Source organism: Oreochromis aureus, linkage group 14 (genome assembly GCF_013358895.1).
Source record: "Oreochromis aureus strain Israel breed Guangdong linkage group 14, ZZ_aureus, whole genome shotgun sequence".
In the NCBI taxonomy this organism is placed as follows: domain Eukaryota; kingdom Metazoa; phylum Chordata; class Actinopteri; order Cichliformes; family Cichlidae; genus Oreochromis; species Oreochromis aureus.
In genome coordinates this window covers 1,058,370-1,074,145 of record NC_052955.1, presented here as the reverse complement: position 1 = coordinate 1,074,145, position 15,776 = coordinate 1,058,370, and the positions used below count along the sequence as shown (strand labels likewise).

The window sequence follows — 15,776 nt, the reverse complement described above, 5'->3', positions numbered from 1 at the left end:
CAATAAGTAACTGGAGGGCTTTATTTTGAAAAAAAGAACTTTTGCAAACCACATCTCACACTGATACTTCCTGTCCCACAGGGGGCGCTGTGGGGCTCAGCCAGAATGAAACACCGTTTTGAATGATGTTCTATTGTTACGGGCTTCGCTGGTTTCTATTTCAGTAAACACCTCTCTGTGAATATCAGACTTCACAGCAGCTGCTTTACGGCATCCTTCATTGTGATTTGGGGAATGAAACGTGGAGTAGCAGAGTTTGTAGCATCACCTTCAACCTGCTGATGTTTTTGCTGGAGTTATTGTTTGCAGTCGATGGAGGACGTCCTGCTGCACTTTCTGCTTCTTGCCAATCAACGGCGAGCTGCAGGACGCCCAGGTGAGCGTCTCAGGTGAGCCCTGGGCTTCAGATCACTGAGTGAAGAGAAGACAGGACACGAGCCAGCGTTTCAACTCTTTTACTTTTTCTTTCAGCAGCCGCTCATACAAAACTAGTCAGTTACAAAGGATCAACATCATCTGCTCATTTGGCACTCAGCGTGACCCCTGACCCCATCCACCCACCAAAGAATACAAAACAGAAACGTGCACATCTTTGATGGAGTTTAAAAAAACATAAAAGCCCTTCAGCTCCATCGAGACTTCAAATTAAATTTTAACAGCTGATGATGATGATGAAGGCCAGGAATCAGCGAGGACGGAGGAATGTAAAAAAAAAAAAAGAAAGAAAAAAAAAGACGAAACAGCAGGAATGTTATTATTATCTAAACCAATCACCTAAAGCTCCAACGCCTGCAGTCCCTCCACTGTCCAGCAGAGGCAGCAGACTCCCGTGTTAAAATGAACACGACTGCAGCCCGATACACACTGTTTGGTCTCTGTGGATCATTTCCCTTCATGACACCTGCTTTTAAAGCTCACCTGGTTTGGATTCGATTCACTTTTATTTATTTAGCACCAAATCACAACAACAGCCGTCTCAAGTCACTTTATATTGTAAGCTAAAGTAATAATACAATTATTAGGGGCGTGGCCTCAGGTAACTCCAGTCCCTGAACTGGACCTGGGTTTGTGCTGCTGGCAGATATGACAGGGAGAGAGAGAGCACAGGTAGCCCCGCCCTAACCCCTAACCTGCTTCCTGTGACTCTGACGGGACCATCATCTCCAAAATGATGATCAGCCAATCAGGAAAGTGTTAGTGAGCTCAGAGAGCAGGTGAGTGAGCAGGTGAGCATGAGTGTCTCAGAGTTTTGAGTTGCTGGACATCAGAGAGAATGCAGGTTTAAGGAGCTACACCTTTATTTTACATCCAGCCTGTGAGCTGCAGTCTGGTTCTAACTCCACCCAACCTCATTGTGTCTTTACAGGTGTTCAGGTAGAACAGGTCTCCCCCTTCTGGCAGACAGAGTAACTACACCAACACCTTCCATGTTTGTGGACGCGTCCTCAGTTTGTCCCCGCCCTCACATCTTCTTTAGTGTTTATCATACATACGACCCCCGGAGTGAATCATGACATTACTGAGGTTCAGTGTGAGTACGGCTTTTCTAACAGCGACCCGTCGGCGCTCAGCATCGTTCAGACTACCTCTGATCTGAGCGCAGTGTGAACACAGCGTGGCGCTGCACTCAGGCGAACCACTAACATAGCTGAGCACGGAGAAAAAAAACGTGTTGGTTGAGGAACCAGACATCTGGACGGCCTGCAGGAGCTACAGCATCACCGATTCATCACAGACAACCTGCAAACAGAAGCCGTGCGGCTCCTTTGTAACTCTGAAGCAGAGTGTGAAGGTGAGCTCAGACCAAGCACGTGCACACCCAACTTCAGTCTCAGCTTCAGGCTCGGGCTGAGGCTCCTGCAGGGGGCGTGGCAGCGAGCTGCAGTTTCTGACAGCTTAAACGCTGTTTCAGCCTGAACGCTTCGTGTGGACTTCTGCTGCACTGACAGAGCGATCAAAACCATTAAAAACATCCAGATTTGGAACCTACCTCACGCACTTCCTGTAACTCTGACAGTATTCACAGCATGAAGGTGGTTTCTGCATAAAATATGTTTACATTGCAGACAGAAAACAGCTGACTGTGAGGGGTGAAGGGTCAGGGTGAATTTTGTCCCCGAAAGCTTGAACTCACTCACTGATTGGTTCAGCTTGACCCAATAGTGGAAGTTTGTCTGAAACAGAAGAACTCTCGTCTCTGCATAGAGATAGGGCTCTAACCTCACTGCTGATTGGCTGTCAGCTCTACAGCCACCTGCCTCACCTGCTTCCTGTGGACCACAGGTAAAGTTCTAACTCTGTCTCCAGCGTGATTTTTATTAATGAATAATTATTAAAAGTACCACAGTCAGAGCTCTGTGACCACAGTAACTTCACATTTGGTCTGAGCACACCAGCATCTGACATCACAGGCCAATAAAGCTCGTCCAATCACACGGCTCCTCGCTCCTTGAGAGTGACCAGGTGAGTCTCCTGATCCGAATTCAGGTAGAAATCCTTCCTGACCAATCGGGTTCTAAAGACTGCAGTCCCCATGAGCCTCGGCGGGTCCAACTGGAAGACTGGAAGACCAGGATGACACCAGCAGCTATACTAGAGAAAGTTTATGTCCCATGATTCTCAGCTGCTGGGAGAAGTCTGACTCAACACCTCCTTATATTTAGAGCGGGTTCTGGTTTCTCCTGCAGTCCCAACACATGCAGGTCGGCTGGACTTTGATTAACCCGTGGAAAGTTCTCACGAGGATAACCCAGGGGTAACTTCCACCTGCCCGGGGCAAAGATGTGCTGCTGACCCCCTCTGGCCGACAGAAACCTGCATCACAGCGACCGTCAGTGCTCCAGGTTTCTGCAGGTTTCTGTCCACGTCTGAGGGTAATACCAGGTCCATGTCACACTCTCAGGGGTGGAGGGTTACCTGCACACCCAGAGGGACCGTCAGGTAGGAAGCGATGTTTGAATCATTTCAGATATGAATGAAGAGACGCGTGTCACACTCTGAGATACCAAAATACATACGAATCATGATTTTGGACTTGTGGAAAGTTCTGACAGTCAGGAGTTCCCCTCTACAGCCCAGAGTTTTAGAGCCAATAAAAATTCACTTTTAACCATTTTGGTCAAACTGGGCTTCATAAACTGTCACAAATACAAAGACAGATTTCTGTCAAACAGCAGCTCAGGCCAACACTCGCGCTAACAGCAAAGGAAAAGTCCTTTATCTCATTTCTTTCCATAAAGCTCCTTTTAGATTTTTCTCGGCCTCTCGGAGATCACTGTGAGGCGGGTGAGATTTAAATGAACTATATTAACAGACATCATCATCATCATCATCATCGCATGGAGCGCACCGGACCTAACCGACAGAGTCGTGTTCGGCCCGGCAGCGTGCAGCCTGCCTTCATCTGAACCTTTACAACAGTTCATTTTCAGATGATGTGCAGGCCGCTGTGTTTGGAACGCAGCGCACAAATACGGATAAAACACTGCTGTCGCCTTCAGCGGCGTCAGGATGCGAGGCAATGTTCAGCTCAGACATCGTGACCTTCAGGGCCTGACATCCACCCTGGATCTATAACAGGAAGCTCAACGTAAACACTCTTTGCTCCGGGCCACGTGATTATGGTTGAATCCGTGAAAGGTTTCTTTGTTCCAGCCGCAGAGAAACGACTCGGTCATGCGATCTGTAAAGAAGCTCTGATTAAGCCTCTGAGTTCAAAAACTTCCAGGACGTTTCCTGTGGTGATGACTGTCGGGCCGTTCTGCAGCTGAAGGCTGAGTTCAGTTTTTGGTGATCTGCTGGTGTTTGGAAGAAACGTCTCCAGGTTACAAACCCGTTTGTCAGACGAGTGAAAACATTCGTACGTTCGTTAAACCTTCGCCTTTCGTGTCTTTGCATATATGAGCTCCTTCCCGTCTGTCTAGTGCTTCTTGTTGATTCGTCTGGACCTCCTCAGGCCACGCCTCCTGCGGCTCTGACTAGACATCCAGGACCGCAGGAAATACTTGTCGGGGCTCCTTCTACGGTTCTGGTTCTCGCGGTCAAACTGCCTCTGCAGCTTCAGGGCGAGCGCTCGATCCTGCCGCTCCTGCTGAATCTGGCAGATGTAACGTTCGTCCAGCGCCTCCTGGCTGACGGGTCGGCTCCTCTTCAGATCCAAATCGCGGCTCGAGTCCAGGTGTTTGGTCTTCTGCTTCCTCTTCTTGCCCCTCCGTGAGGTAGTCTGGTTGTGGATGCTACTGTCGGACTCCTTCCTGGGACTCGGAGAGTCCTTTGGCACTAACTTACAGGACTGCAACCCGGAGTTCTTGGTGTAGGGTGAGAACGACTGTTTCCGACTGAACAGCGCCCCCGTGCTGCAGGACTCAGGAGTGCCGGCCGGCGGCTCAAAGCCTCCTCTGAAGGCTGCCTCGCTGCTGTAGCGGATCGCGGGGACGCGGATCTTCACCGACTGCTTCTGGAAGTTGTCCGTGTCGCTGGCCGGAGAGTCGAACAGCAGCCTCCTCTTGTTTGCTGATGTCACTGCGTCTCCTGCCGGGGACTGGCGCATCTTTGCACCCCCGCCACCCCCGCCGAGCTTGTTGTGGTTTACCTCGGAGACGGGGCTCGTCAGCGTGGCCTTGGAGTTCACCTTGAGGCTCTGGCGGTCCAGCTCGATCTGCCTCCACTTCTGCAGGACAGCAGGGCTGGCCTCGTAGCTGGTGGCCTTCTGCAGGCCGCGGGTCAGGTTCCTGGGCGTGGACTTCACGATGGTGGGCTCCATCAGGCGGCCGTCCGGGAGGCGCTTGGGTGGCGTGCATGGCGAGCAGACGATGGGCTTGAAGTGGTTGAGCTCCTCGGAGATGCTGTCGTTGCTCTCGGGGCTGATGGAGCGCTCCGGGCGGGGGGGGGGCATGCACAGGAGAGCCGAGGAAGATGATGTCAGCACAGCTCGCCAGGTGAGCCTCCGATCAGGAGCAGTGATGGGGGCGGAGATAGAGCGGCTATTCTCAGAGGAGAGGAGGATTCCTGCCGCATAGCTGTGGCTGATGCCAACCTGGCGGAGGACACAAGAACACAAGTCAGAAGACCTTTAAAAGCCAGCGACCACACAGGTGTTTAACACAGGTGAGATATAAGAATAAACGCCGTCACCAGGCCCGTCCTGTTTTATACACTTGTATGGATTTTGTCTGTAAAACTCGACACTTCCTTCTGATGGATGCTCAAACATACTCACAGCTGGACCTGTGAGTATGTTTGAGCAGAAGGCGACTCCTTTTAGAGTTGTGATGTTTCACCAGGTATTTGAGCTGTAGTGGGGTGGTATCCACACATGCAGACGTGTCAGGCAGACGAGGAGGCAGTGGTTTGTCACTCCAACGTCTGCCTGATGGTGAAAGCACACAATGAAAGTTCAGGATGCGGATCCCAAAGCACTCTATAGACCAGGGGTGGGCAACTCCAGGCCTCGAGGGCCAGTGTCCTGCAGGTTTTAGATACCACCCTGGGTCAACACACCTGAATCACATGATTAGTTCGTTACCAGACCTCTGGAGAACTTCCAAGACATGGGCCGTTTATCAATGCCCAAGTACGCCAGTACGTACTCGCGTGCTCGGTGAGTACGTACCCGCCGAGAACGCGAGCACGGACTCGTGATTTGTACAGTCGGAACACCAGCGTACGTGATGATGTCACAGGTCCGGAGTTTTTACTGCCGTCCCCTCTTAATTTAACTGTGAGTAACATGTTATGAAGCTTAACTTTAATCACAGCCAAACCGGTTTACTCAGGAACAAATAAAACACTGAAATAAACCAAACGTTAACATTTAGAAGTGATCTAAGTGACTTATATATCATTTTTAACCTCAGTAGTGAAACCTCTAATAATAAAAATAGTGTACATGTACATACGTGTACATACCTTAATAAAAACAAGCAGGTGAGATGTTAGAACGCTTTTATTTCTATTCTAGTGGACACTCAATACTATAGACAGCTGCTGGGGTTTCTTTAACCTGAGTAGTGAGACGTCCGCGAGCCGGGGGGGGGACGGACGATGTGCCGGGAGTCCGCTGTTGAGTTTTGGACGAAATGCATTCTGGGATATATAGCTGTCCCAAGTCTACACCGATGCATGCTCGATAAACGGGCGGATCGAGAACACATCCGGGACTTTTCGCGTTCTCGGCGTGATGCGTGCCAATTGGAACAGTACTTGGTCTCCGACTGATGACGTATCACGAGTACACGAGAACGCAAGTACGCACAAGTACGCATATTGATAAACGCCCATGATGAGGAGGTCAATTAGCCATTTGAGTCAGCTGTGTTGAATTAAGGACACATCTAAAACCTGCAGGACACCGGCCCTCGAGGCCTGGAGTTGCCCACCCCTGCTATAGGCCTTTTTGCATTAGTACCTACTCAGATGGACTGGTTTTCCATTACAACCCTGTGCGCGCGCTTGACGAACACTACAACAAAGGTGGACGTCGAAGTGAATATATACCTACAGCTCGCTCTGTGGCTTTTCATCACACTCGGGGAACACGGCGTTGTTTTTGTAGCCATTTCCTTTGATGTAGCATCTCAAAAAATGGCGGTTTTGCTTTTCTTGAACAAGAAGCTCTCACAACTCATCGAGTGACGCTACTGACCAGCCAATTGGTGGCATGCAGTCTGATAAAGTCAGATTTTATTACCTGCTCGGATCGCTTGGAACCCCGACCAGGTACTATGACCTAAAGGTAAACCCTGAAAACTGCTGTGGCTAATTGTGCCGACCCGAGTAGGTACTAATGGAAGAGGGGCTTAACGATCCTTCTCCCCGCAGGCTGAACCTGGACAGCTCCTGAAGCATGCAGTAATCTGATTACACTCTCTAACACAGCCTGATAAAACACTATTTCTTCTAAAGTTCCCACAGATGGAGTCTTGATCACGTGACACAACTGTCTCACGTACACGGTCCATCACGGCTGCCGGCTGGGTGACAACCTTCATCTTTCCTCCTCCGTCCTCCACAGGGTCAGTGCAGCTCCTGCTCCTCTGACAACTCCTAAAGAATAAACACAGAGGTCAGAGGTCACACCCCTGTAGTCTGTGGTACGTTCACTGTCTGTAAAAGATTAGGACAGGGTGGTTGTGCTCACCCAGCGGATGAGTTTTTGGTTTTCCTGATGAAGGCTGAGATGTTTCGGATCCTCCTGCTGATCGGCTCCTCGTTCTCGGAGTCAGACAGGACGCCCTGAGGAGGGACAACAGCAATTTAACGACAGCTGCTGCAGGATGAAAACATTCAGCCTGTCATCACTCACCGGATCTTCATCACGACGGACTGACTCGTCTTTACAGTTCAGAGAGCTCTTCCTCTTCACCTCCTCTCTGTCGTCACACAGCAGCAGCTGAAACACGGAGGGGTTAAAGTTTATTTTGAGGGCTAAAACACAAAGATTCTCCTGTCTCCACGAGACGACGCAGCGTCTGCAAGGGTATATCGAGACTCACAGAGAAAAATTATAATGAGCTCAAATTAAAGCCAAAGCTCTCCCAGTTTGATATCGGCAGCCTGCAGAGCTGTACTTTTCTTCCTCAGCAATAAAACACTAAGCAGGCTCGGTCGACTGTGACAAGCTTAACCACTCACAGGTGATCACAGGTTTACCTGCAGCTCTCTGACTCACCTTGTGTTTCCCGCTCGGGCCTGACGGAGCGTCGGCAGACTTCGGGATGAGCGCTGGAGAGACGAAGAACTCTAAAGAAACACAGCCAAAGAGAAAACAGTCAAAGAGGCCACGCCCCTAATAATGCAAAGGCAACTTTGTAATAACAAGCTCAGTGAACGTGCAGTAAACCTGTGAGCTCACAGCTGGGGCACAGTTTGCTCCACTCTTGGCTATCTGTGATGTCAGAGGGACATGACAGAAGCCCAGCATCAGACAAACAGGGATTATTGTGAACTGTGAATCACACAAAGCTGCTCAGATAGAGCCTAAAAGGAAAAATGCTAAAGGTGTCAGTATTGGGTCAATGAATAAAACATTAACCACAAGAGGTGGTGATCACCATCAGCACCTTCTGACTTCATCCAACAAACATGAAGCCAGTGAGTCTCACCCAAGCTTTCTTATGTAAGAACTGCTGTTCACAGTGGTCAAGTCAAAGAGTACTTACAGTATTTATGGTTCTCCTGCTGTGTCCTGCTCTAAGTACTAGTAATAACCCCCCTAGGCCAGGTCCAGCCAATCACTGCTAACCGAGTCCATGCAGTAATACCTCCAGTACTACCAGTACTGCAGTAACAAAACTCCTCCTCCAGCAGTACATGTCTGGACACATTCACCATTTGCAGACCTAAGCAGTGCAACATGACATGTGACCCTGCTGCCTATACCTGTGATTAGGTGAGGTCACTGTGAGCAGTCACGTGTCCTCCGAGGGCTGTTTCCATGGTTTTCTCATTGATTTGTGTCCACACGTTGACCTGTGATTGATCCTGCAGCTCCATACAAAACTCCATAAGGAAAGCGGGGATTTTTACGCCTGCAGCTCTCTCACTTCATAGATGTTTTTCACATAAAACGAACCTTTAACATTCTTAAAACCACCCGCTGCTCACGTTAAACTTTATAAAAGTTGATTTAAATTAAATTCCCGCTGTTTTCTGCCGTTAAACAAACACCCTGCAGTGGTGCTGATACAGCGAAATATGCATGGGAGTTTCCCCGAGAAGCTCACCGACCTCTCCGGCTGTCGCAATCCCTCCTGCCCGGCCTACTGCTGCTACTCTCGTGGTCGCTCCTCCCGCGGAGCCGCTCCTCGCTGCCGGAGTGTCTGCGGGCCAGGCAGAGCAGACAGGCCAGGTGTCCGCCGGCCGGGCTGCCACCGGGCTCCGCGCACGCCGTGCACTTCTTGGATTCGTACTCGGGTGGGCTGGACCCGGAGCGGCACCGAGCTGCGAGCCCGGCCCGAGACGTGCCGGCGGCCGTGGCGCTGGCCGGTCTCCCAGGCCGTTCGGCAGACCCTGCGGTCGCCATCTTCCCTGGTGAGTCTTCTCTCTCCGGTCCGCTCTCAAAACAAACCCCGCCCTGCCGCCGCCGAAACAGCGCGAGCGCAGCAGAGTGGACGCGCGTGCAGCCCGCCAACCGGAGCCGCTGGATCACAGCGGCGCGAGCCTCCTCTGACGTCAGGTCTCGACTTCAAAATAAAACAAACTCGTTGCATTTTATTGTGAATTTTCAAATTTAGAAAATGGAAATAACTTGATGGTAGTCTGTAAAAAAACATTTAAAATATGTAGCAAAATGTGCTTTGAAAATCAAAGCTGCTAAATATGTCTCTTTTTATTGGGGCTGAGTTTGTGATTGTTAGTGTGTGGTTAAACAGCATTATTTTCAATAAACATAAATTGCAAGACAAAAAACATTGCTACTTAGAAAGTAAACATTTACAAAATAAAGACGGAGGGATGAGAAGTAATAAAATTAAAAACAAGACGGCCAACATATTGTAATTTACCTGTTGTGAATTTATTTTCTAATGAAAGAGAGCATATCTTTGGCAATTTAGATTTTATTGCCTTAATATGACTCTAATTCTTCAGCTCAAGAAATGATATTTATTAATCTGACAAAACTGCGAGATTAAAAAATAAGACGATAATATTCAGTTTTATTATGAAAGACTTTAGGTTCCGGTTAATGACTCGCGGCACCACAGCGCTGTACAAACCGGAAGACGTCATCAGTCTCATAGCTGTAGAAGAAGAGCGAGTCGTGGTAGAGGAGCGTGCAGAAGTTAGACAGGTGATGGTTTTGATAAAGTCTTTTGATAAATTAATAAACCGATGAAATGACCACGTAGAGACACGGCGGAGGGATTTGCTTCCCATTCAGAGATGTACTGCGGTTTGCTTTGACCGTGTCACTGAGGTCAGAGCGCTCAGTGCCCCCAAGCAGAAACTCTTGCTCGATTTTTTTTTTAATTTTCTGCTGTGTGAGTTTATAATGTGTGAATTGAAGCAGCCGATTTGTCTGTGAGCAGCTCAGGTTTGTATCGTTTGGATTATGTTCAGAGAAATGTCCCAGGATCTCTGCTGAACTGAGGAAATCTAAAAACTGTGATATTCTAAGGCAGCCTCTGAATTCTCGGTTCAGGTCCTGTGAACATGAACATGCATGTACATGTGCTGTGACACTTAAGATAATGTGCTACTGGTTTCAGATAACCAGAGGATCTTTGCTCCTGACAGAAACCATCCACTGTGTAAGTCACAGCAGACACCTGTGTAACCATCCACCTGTCAGTCAAAGAGGCCACGCCCCTAGTCATGCAGTTTTTAAGACTGGATACATTTTAAACAAGTTACAAAACTAAACATTTGTGCAACTAACAGTCTGGATTGGTCTGGTGTCAGTCCCAGATGCGGGGCGGCCAGCCGTTGGTGGAGGTGGTCCGCCTGGGCCTGGTCTCCTACCAGGAGGCTCTGCGACTGCAGCAGGTCTACGTGAACCGGCACCGGTCCAGCCCTGCTCACGCTCTGCTGCTGTGTGAGCACCCACCGGTCTACACCACCGGGATCCGCCACAAACCCTACCCCGAGCCCCTGCTGGACCGACTGCGCCTGCTGGGGGCCAATGTGCACCGGGCAAACCGGGGAGGACTCATCACCTTCCACGGGCCGGGACAACTGGTCTGCTACCCAGTCCTGAACCTGTGCAGCTTCAAGAAGGTCTGAGCTGACGTGGGAGTGAGATTGGTGTGTTTTTATTGGAGCCGAACATGTTTTAATGTTTCCTGTGTTCTCTCAGAGCGTGCGGTGGTACGTCGATCAGCTGGAGCAGACCGTCATCGCACTGTGCAGCAGGTTCGCCATCCAAGCTACGACGTCCCCTCACACGGGAGTTTGGGTCGGAGACAATAAGATCTGCGCCATCGGTACGACTGCGCCACTCTGAGCCTGAATCACCAACCATGTGTTCACTGACTGTGTGACTGCTTTTTAAAACCAATAATTACCAATAATCAGACATGAGCAGCTGAGTCGTAGTCCTTTCTCTTAACCACAAGTGTGATTTATGGTTAAGTTATTGTGTCATTAGGAGAGCGGGACCATACGTGTGACGGGAAAAAGATCGAGATAAGAATGAAACCACCACCGCGAAAAAAACCTCAGTCTAAAAATTTTCAATTCAATTCAATTTTATTTATAAAGCGCCATCTGCTGACCGGTTGGCGTCGCAGCAGACGGCTGACCACCATTCTCTGCAGGCGCTGTTCACCTGTTAAAGGCTGGCAGCGAGCGTGAGGTCTGAGGTCATGTGACTTAAAGGCCGCTGGCATAGACTGAACAGTTTTACTGGCTGGACTCAGGTGTGGTATAACAGTGGTCTGGCCCACGGAGGTAAAGAGGTGATCCATGCTCTTCATGTCTGTTGGTCAGGTGTGAGGTTGGTAACATGTTTAATTTATATAAAGACGTTCATGTCAGTGTGTGCGTGCTTCATTTAATCGCTGCCATGTTCAGCAAGACTCCAACCCAGCTGCTTGCTCTTCCTCGCTCTTCCTCACGTCCTGTGTAAGAATCGCCTGAATGACGGCTGTCGTGTTTTCAGGAATACACTGTGGCCGCTACATCACGTCTCACGGTCTGGCGCTGAACTGCTGCACTGACCTGTCGTGGTTTGACCACATCGTTCCGTGTGGGATCGAAGGGAAAGGCGTGACGTCGCTGAGCGCCGAGCTGCGGAGACACGCCAGCGTGGAGGAGGTCGTTCCTCACCTACTGCACGCCTTCACGCAGCAGTTCAACTGTCAGCTGACCGAGGCCGCGTAGGACAGCGGTGAGTCACCGACGCCTGTGACATCAGCAGGAACCTCAGCACTCACTAACCTGAGGGATAACTGAGCACAAACTTTCTGATAATGATTGATCTGCATGTGCTGAGGAGTTTTGGGCTTCATCATCATCAGTGCCTGACCTGTAACTGACAGAGAGCATGTAGGCGGAGCTTCTCAGAGCTCTATTCTGGTCTTGGTGTTGATATTTTCAATATTAGGCTCACAGGGTGAAAGGGTAACACCCTGAAAACTCACTGCAGTGCCCTCAGTTTACACTGCAATAAAAAACTGAGTGAATGGAAAGGAATGAAAAGTTTTCATTTATTAAATTTTCCTTCCAGTGAATCGCAGAGCCCCTCTCCACTGAAACAAAGGTCTCAGACATCACTTTGAACTGGCCCTGTTAATGCAGCCCACACCTGTCCAGGTGTGCTGCTCTGGTCTGGATCAAAGCTCGGTTTGACTTCTTTTGGTCACATGATCTAACAGCTGTTTTTGTAATGCTGAATGAAGGAGGTCTGTTCACATTCATCTGTGTTTATTTAATGAGTTCACACCTCATTTGCATATTCACACCTGAATACAGGTCTCACTGATGGCCAAGGTGAGTATTTATAACAGGACAGGTCAGCTTTGCACGATTTACAGTTCAGAATAATCCTTAATCTGACAGTGGACGTCGGTTCAGCTTCTCTGTCTGAAACAAGCTGTTTTATCTCATCCCCCTTTAAGAAACGCTTCTTCTGATTGGCTGCTCCTCACAGAGGTTTAACCTCTATGTCTGTGAGAGTACAAAATCTGTGACAAACGTTTAGAGCAGCCAGAGCTTCACTGCACATTATTAGATCCAGAATTGAATTCAAAATCCTGCTCCTCACATGCAAGGTCTTAAATAATCAGGCTCCATCTTATCTTAATGACCTTGTAGTACCATATCACCCTATTAGAGCACTTCGCTCTCACACTGCAGGCCTACTTGTTGTTCCTAGAGTATTTAAAAGTAGAATGGGAGGCAGAGCCTTCAGTTTTCAGGCCCCTCTTCAGGCAATTTTCTTTGCTAAGCATAGACTATATGAATCTTGGAACAAACCTGGCCATCTCTTAGCAAAATTGGCAAAAGGCAGAACAGATGCAAATGTTATATCATCACTGTTTGATAATAAACACGTTAAGCACTATAAAACAACGGATATCAACCGAATTATGAAGCAGTTCTATATAAACTTGTACTCATCAGAGTGTAGTAATACAGATGGGGAATTGTGGGAATTTCTAGATAAGGTGCCTGTTGTATCATTATCAGAAAATCACAGGGAAAGTTTAAATAACCCTGTGACAGAGGAGGAAGTGCGACTTGCTATTAACTCTCTTAAAGGAGGAAAAGCATCAGGGCCCGATGGTTTCTGCCCAGGATTTTATAAAAAACTAAGTCACCTTCTTGCAGGACCATTGACTGATATGTTTTTAGACTCTTTTAAGAACGGATATTTGCCCCCAACACTTAGACAGGCTAATATTTAGTTAATTCTAAACAAAAATAAATCACCAGATAGGTGTGAATCATACAGGCCGATCAGCCTCATCATTGTCGATGCTAAATTACTCTCCAAGCTATTAGTAAGGAGGCTTGAGGGCATTCTCCCACTGCTTATAAACCCTGATCAAACAGGCTTTATCCAAAATCATTTCTCATCTACAAATATTAGACGACTATTAAATATTATACAGTACTCGAATCAGACAAATTATAAAACCTATGTTATATCCTTAGATGCCGAAAAGGCATTTGACAGAATCGAGTGGACATATTTATTTAATATATTAGAAAGATTTGGCTTAGGCGAGGGTTTTATTGAATGGATTAGAACTATTTGCAAACTTCCAGAAGCTTGTGTCATAACTAATGGTGTACAATCATCAGCATTTCCACTGCAAAGATTATATATGAGTTCAGCTCATTCTCTGGTTACAGAATTAATTTTGGGAAATCAGAGGTTTTTGCCGCTGGGTGACCAGATTAACCAGATATTTCTAATCCCTTTCAATGGTCCCCCAGTGGCTTTACATACCTTGGGCTAAACATTCTACCAGTTCTTAAAGACTTATGGTACTGACCTTATCACCAGTTACAATAAAAATTTAAAAAGATTTAGATAGATGGCAAAAATTGGCACTTTCTCTTATGGGGCGTGTGAGCTTAATTAAAATGAATATTCTCCTGCGTTTATTATATCCCCTACAAATGCTGCCTCTATGGATAACCCAGAAAGTTTCTTGTGATATAGAAAAAGTCTTTTCAAAATTTATCTGGCGTGGCAAGAAACCTAGATTAGGAATTAGAACTTTACAAATGCCTACAGATAGGGGAGGCTTAGGGTTTTTATATTTGGGCACGTCATAGCCATTTTTTATGGGAGTGTCTAAATTCTCATTCCCACCTAGACTCTTGGTCTACTTCACCTTCTTCCCTTTGGAGCTTTGTTGTCTGTGACAAAAAACAATTACAAATGGAAATTAAGAATAACCCAATTATTTATAATACAATAAGGGTTTGGAGGGAAATGCGTAAAAGGTTGGGTAGAGAAGACTGCACTTCATTCTTGACTCCTTTACTGAGAAACAAAGACTTTGTTCCAGGAATGTCTCGCAGTATGTTCGATACATGGCATAAAAATGGATTAAGGGTAATTGGCGACTTGTTTCAAAACAACACACTGATGAACTTTGAGCAATTGCAGTGAAATTTTAATATTCCTAGAGACCATTTTTTGGCTTTGTCCAGGTTCGTAATCTTGTTCATTCCAAAATTCCACAGTCTTCAGAAATTGTTTTATATGATGATATGGAGACATTTCTTATTAAGCGAAAAGACAGAACTCATTTTATCTCTGCCTTTTGTTTTTAGCAGCAACAAGTAACAAGTAACACTGAGTGATCTTAATATTCAATATAAAAGAGGAGTGGAGAGATCATAGCTAGATCGATTTACTTGCAAGAGGAGTGGAAAGGACCCCATTAACATAGCTAGATCCACTTTATACATAGTAGAGATGGCACGATACCACTTTTTTATGTCCGATACCGATACGTAATATCGGATCGGTCCATCTCTAATACATAGCTCCTAATGTTTTGCATAAGATCACACCTCATATTTCCCCCCTCTGTAGTAAATGTCAAAAAGAAACTGGCACTTTTTTTCATTACTTTTGGGAATGCACACTAATCAAAAGATTAGAAAAGACCTACCCTCAAAATTACTCGCAGTGCAAACTTCCAGAAGCTATCTCTACTTTTAAGATTAGGCTTCAAACTTTCCTTTTTGCTAAAGCATATAGTTAGGGCTGGACCAGGTGACCCTGAATCCTCCCTTAGTCATGCTGCAATAGGTGTAGACTGCTGGGGGATTCCCATGATGCACTGGGTGTTTCTTCTTCACTCACTATGTGTTAATAGACCTCTCTGCATTGAATCATGCTTGTTATTAATCTCTGTCTCTCTTCCACAGCATGTCTTTATCCTGTCTTCCTTCTCTCACCCCAACCGCTCGCTAAGATGGCCCCGCCCCTCCCTGAGCCTGGTTCTGCCGGAGGTTTCTTCCTGTTAAAAGGGAGTTTTTCCTTCCCACTGTCGCCAAAGTGCTTGCTCATAGGGGGTTATATGATTGTTTCTCTGTATTATTGTAGGGTCTCATTATAAAGTACTTTGAGGTGACTGTTTGGTGCTATATGAATAAAGTTGAATGAAATTATCAGAAACTTTTGTCATGTTTAATATGAACATCCACCTCAGGAAAATGACATATATAATGGGAAATAAGAAAAAGCAAACTTCCGCTTTGGAAAACACTTTGTATTCGCACGCAGTTTTCATTTCACTTCATTTCATTTAACAAATGTAGTTTTGTACTGTTCAGGTTTCCCCAGTCTTCTCTTTAGGGATGGGTACCGG

At 47.1% G+C, this 15,776-nt stretch overlaps 2 protein-coding genes across 10 annotated transcripts; one reads left to right on the top strand and one right to left on the bottom strand.

Moving 5' to 3' along the window:
• Nucleotides 1-439: 439 nt before the first annotated feature.
• On the bottom strand, nt 440-9,030 carry rnf169 (ring finger protein 169). The gene is made up of 6 exons (XM_031746984.2): nt 8,728-9,030; nt 7,670-7,740; nt 7,304-7,390; nt 7,139-7,233; nt 6,951-7,044; nt 440-5,035 (listed from the first exon to the last, which is right to left on the bottom strand). Exons 1-6 carry the CDS (start codon nt 9,020-9,022, stop codon nt 3,920-3,922), a joined length of 1,758 nt encoding a protein of 585 aa, XP_031602844.1. The 5' UTR covers nt 9,023-9,030; the 3' UTR covers nt 440-3,919.
• lipt2 (lipoyl(octanoyl) transferase 2) lies at nt 8,909-15,389 on the top strand. 9 transcript variants are annotated; one of them, XM_039622673.1, is made up of 5 exons: nt 8,909-9,030; nt 10,209-10,250; nt 10,402-10,716; nt 10,796-10,922; nt 11,600-14,738. In XM_039622673.1, the coding sequence occupies exons 3-5, from the start codon at nt 10,408-10,410 to the stop codon at nt 11,818-11,820; spliced, it is 657 nt and encodes a 218-aa protein (XP_039478607.1). In that variant the 5' UTR covers nt 8,909-9,030; nt 10,209-10,250; nt 10,402-10,407; the 3' UTR covers nt 11,821-14,738. The 9 variants fall into 9 exon arrangements, with proteins under 9 accessions (XP_039478607.1, XP_031602847.1, XP_031602846.1 ...); XM_031746987.2 differs by lacking the exon at nt 8,909-9,030 and adding an exon at nt 9,723-9,790; XM_031746986.2 differs by lacking the exon at nt 8,909-9,030 and adding an exon at nt 15,334-15,389 and having other exon boundaries at nt 9,739-10,250; nt 11,600-11,827.
• The last annotated feature ends 387 nt before the right edge of the window (nt 15,390-15,776 follow it).

Coding starts and splice junctions, on each gene's coding strand:
- rnf169 (XM_031746984.2), bottom strand. CDS start 9,022: ATGGCGACCGCAGGGTCTGCCGAACGGCCTGGGAGACCGGCCAGCGCC. Junction 7,741..8,727: donor GGATTGCGACAGCCGGAGAG/GTCGGTGAGCTT, acceptor GTGTTTCTTTAG/AGTTCTTCGTCTCTCCAGCG. Junction 7,045..7,138: donor ACCAAAAACTCATCCGCTGG/GTGAGCACAACC, acceptor TTTATTCTTTAG/GAGTTGTCAGAGGAGCAGGA.
- lipt2 (XM_031746986.2), top strand. CDS start 10,191: ATGTGCTACTGGTTTCAGATAACCAGAGGATCTTTGCTCCTGACAGAA. Junction 10,251..10,401: donor TGACAGAAACCATCCACTGT/GTAAGTCACAGC, acceptor GTCTGGTGTCAG/TCCCAGATGCGGGGCGGCCA. Junction 10,717..10,795: donor ACCTGTGCAGCTTCAAGAAG/GTCTGAGCTGAC, acceptor GTGTTCTCTCAG/AGCGTGCGGTGGTACGTCGA.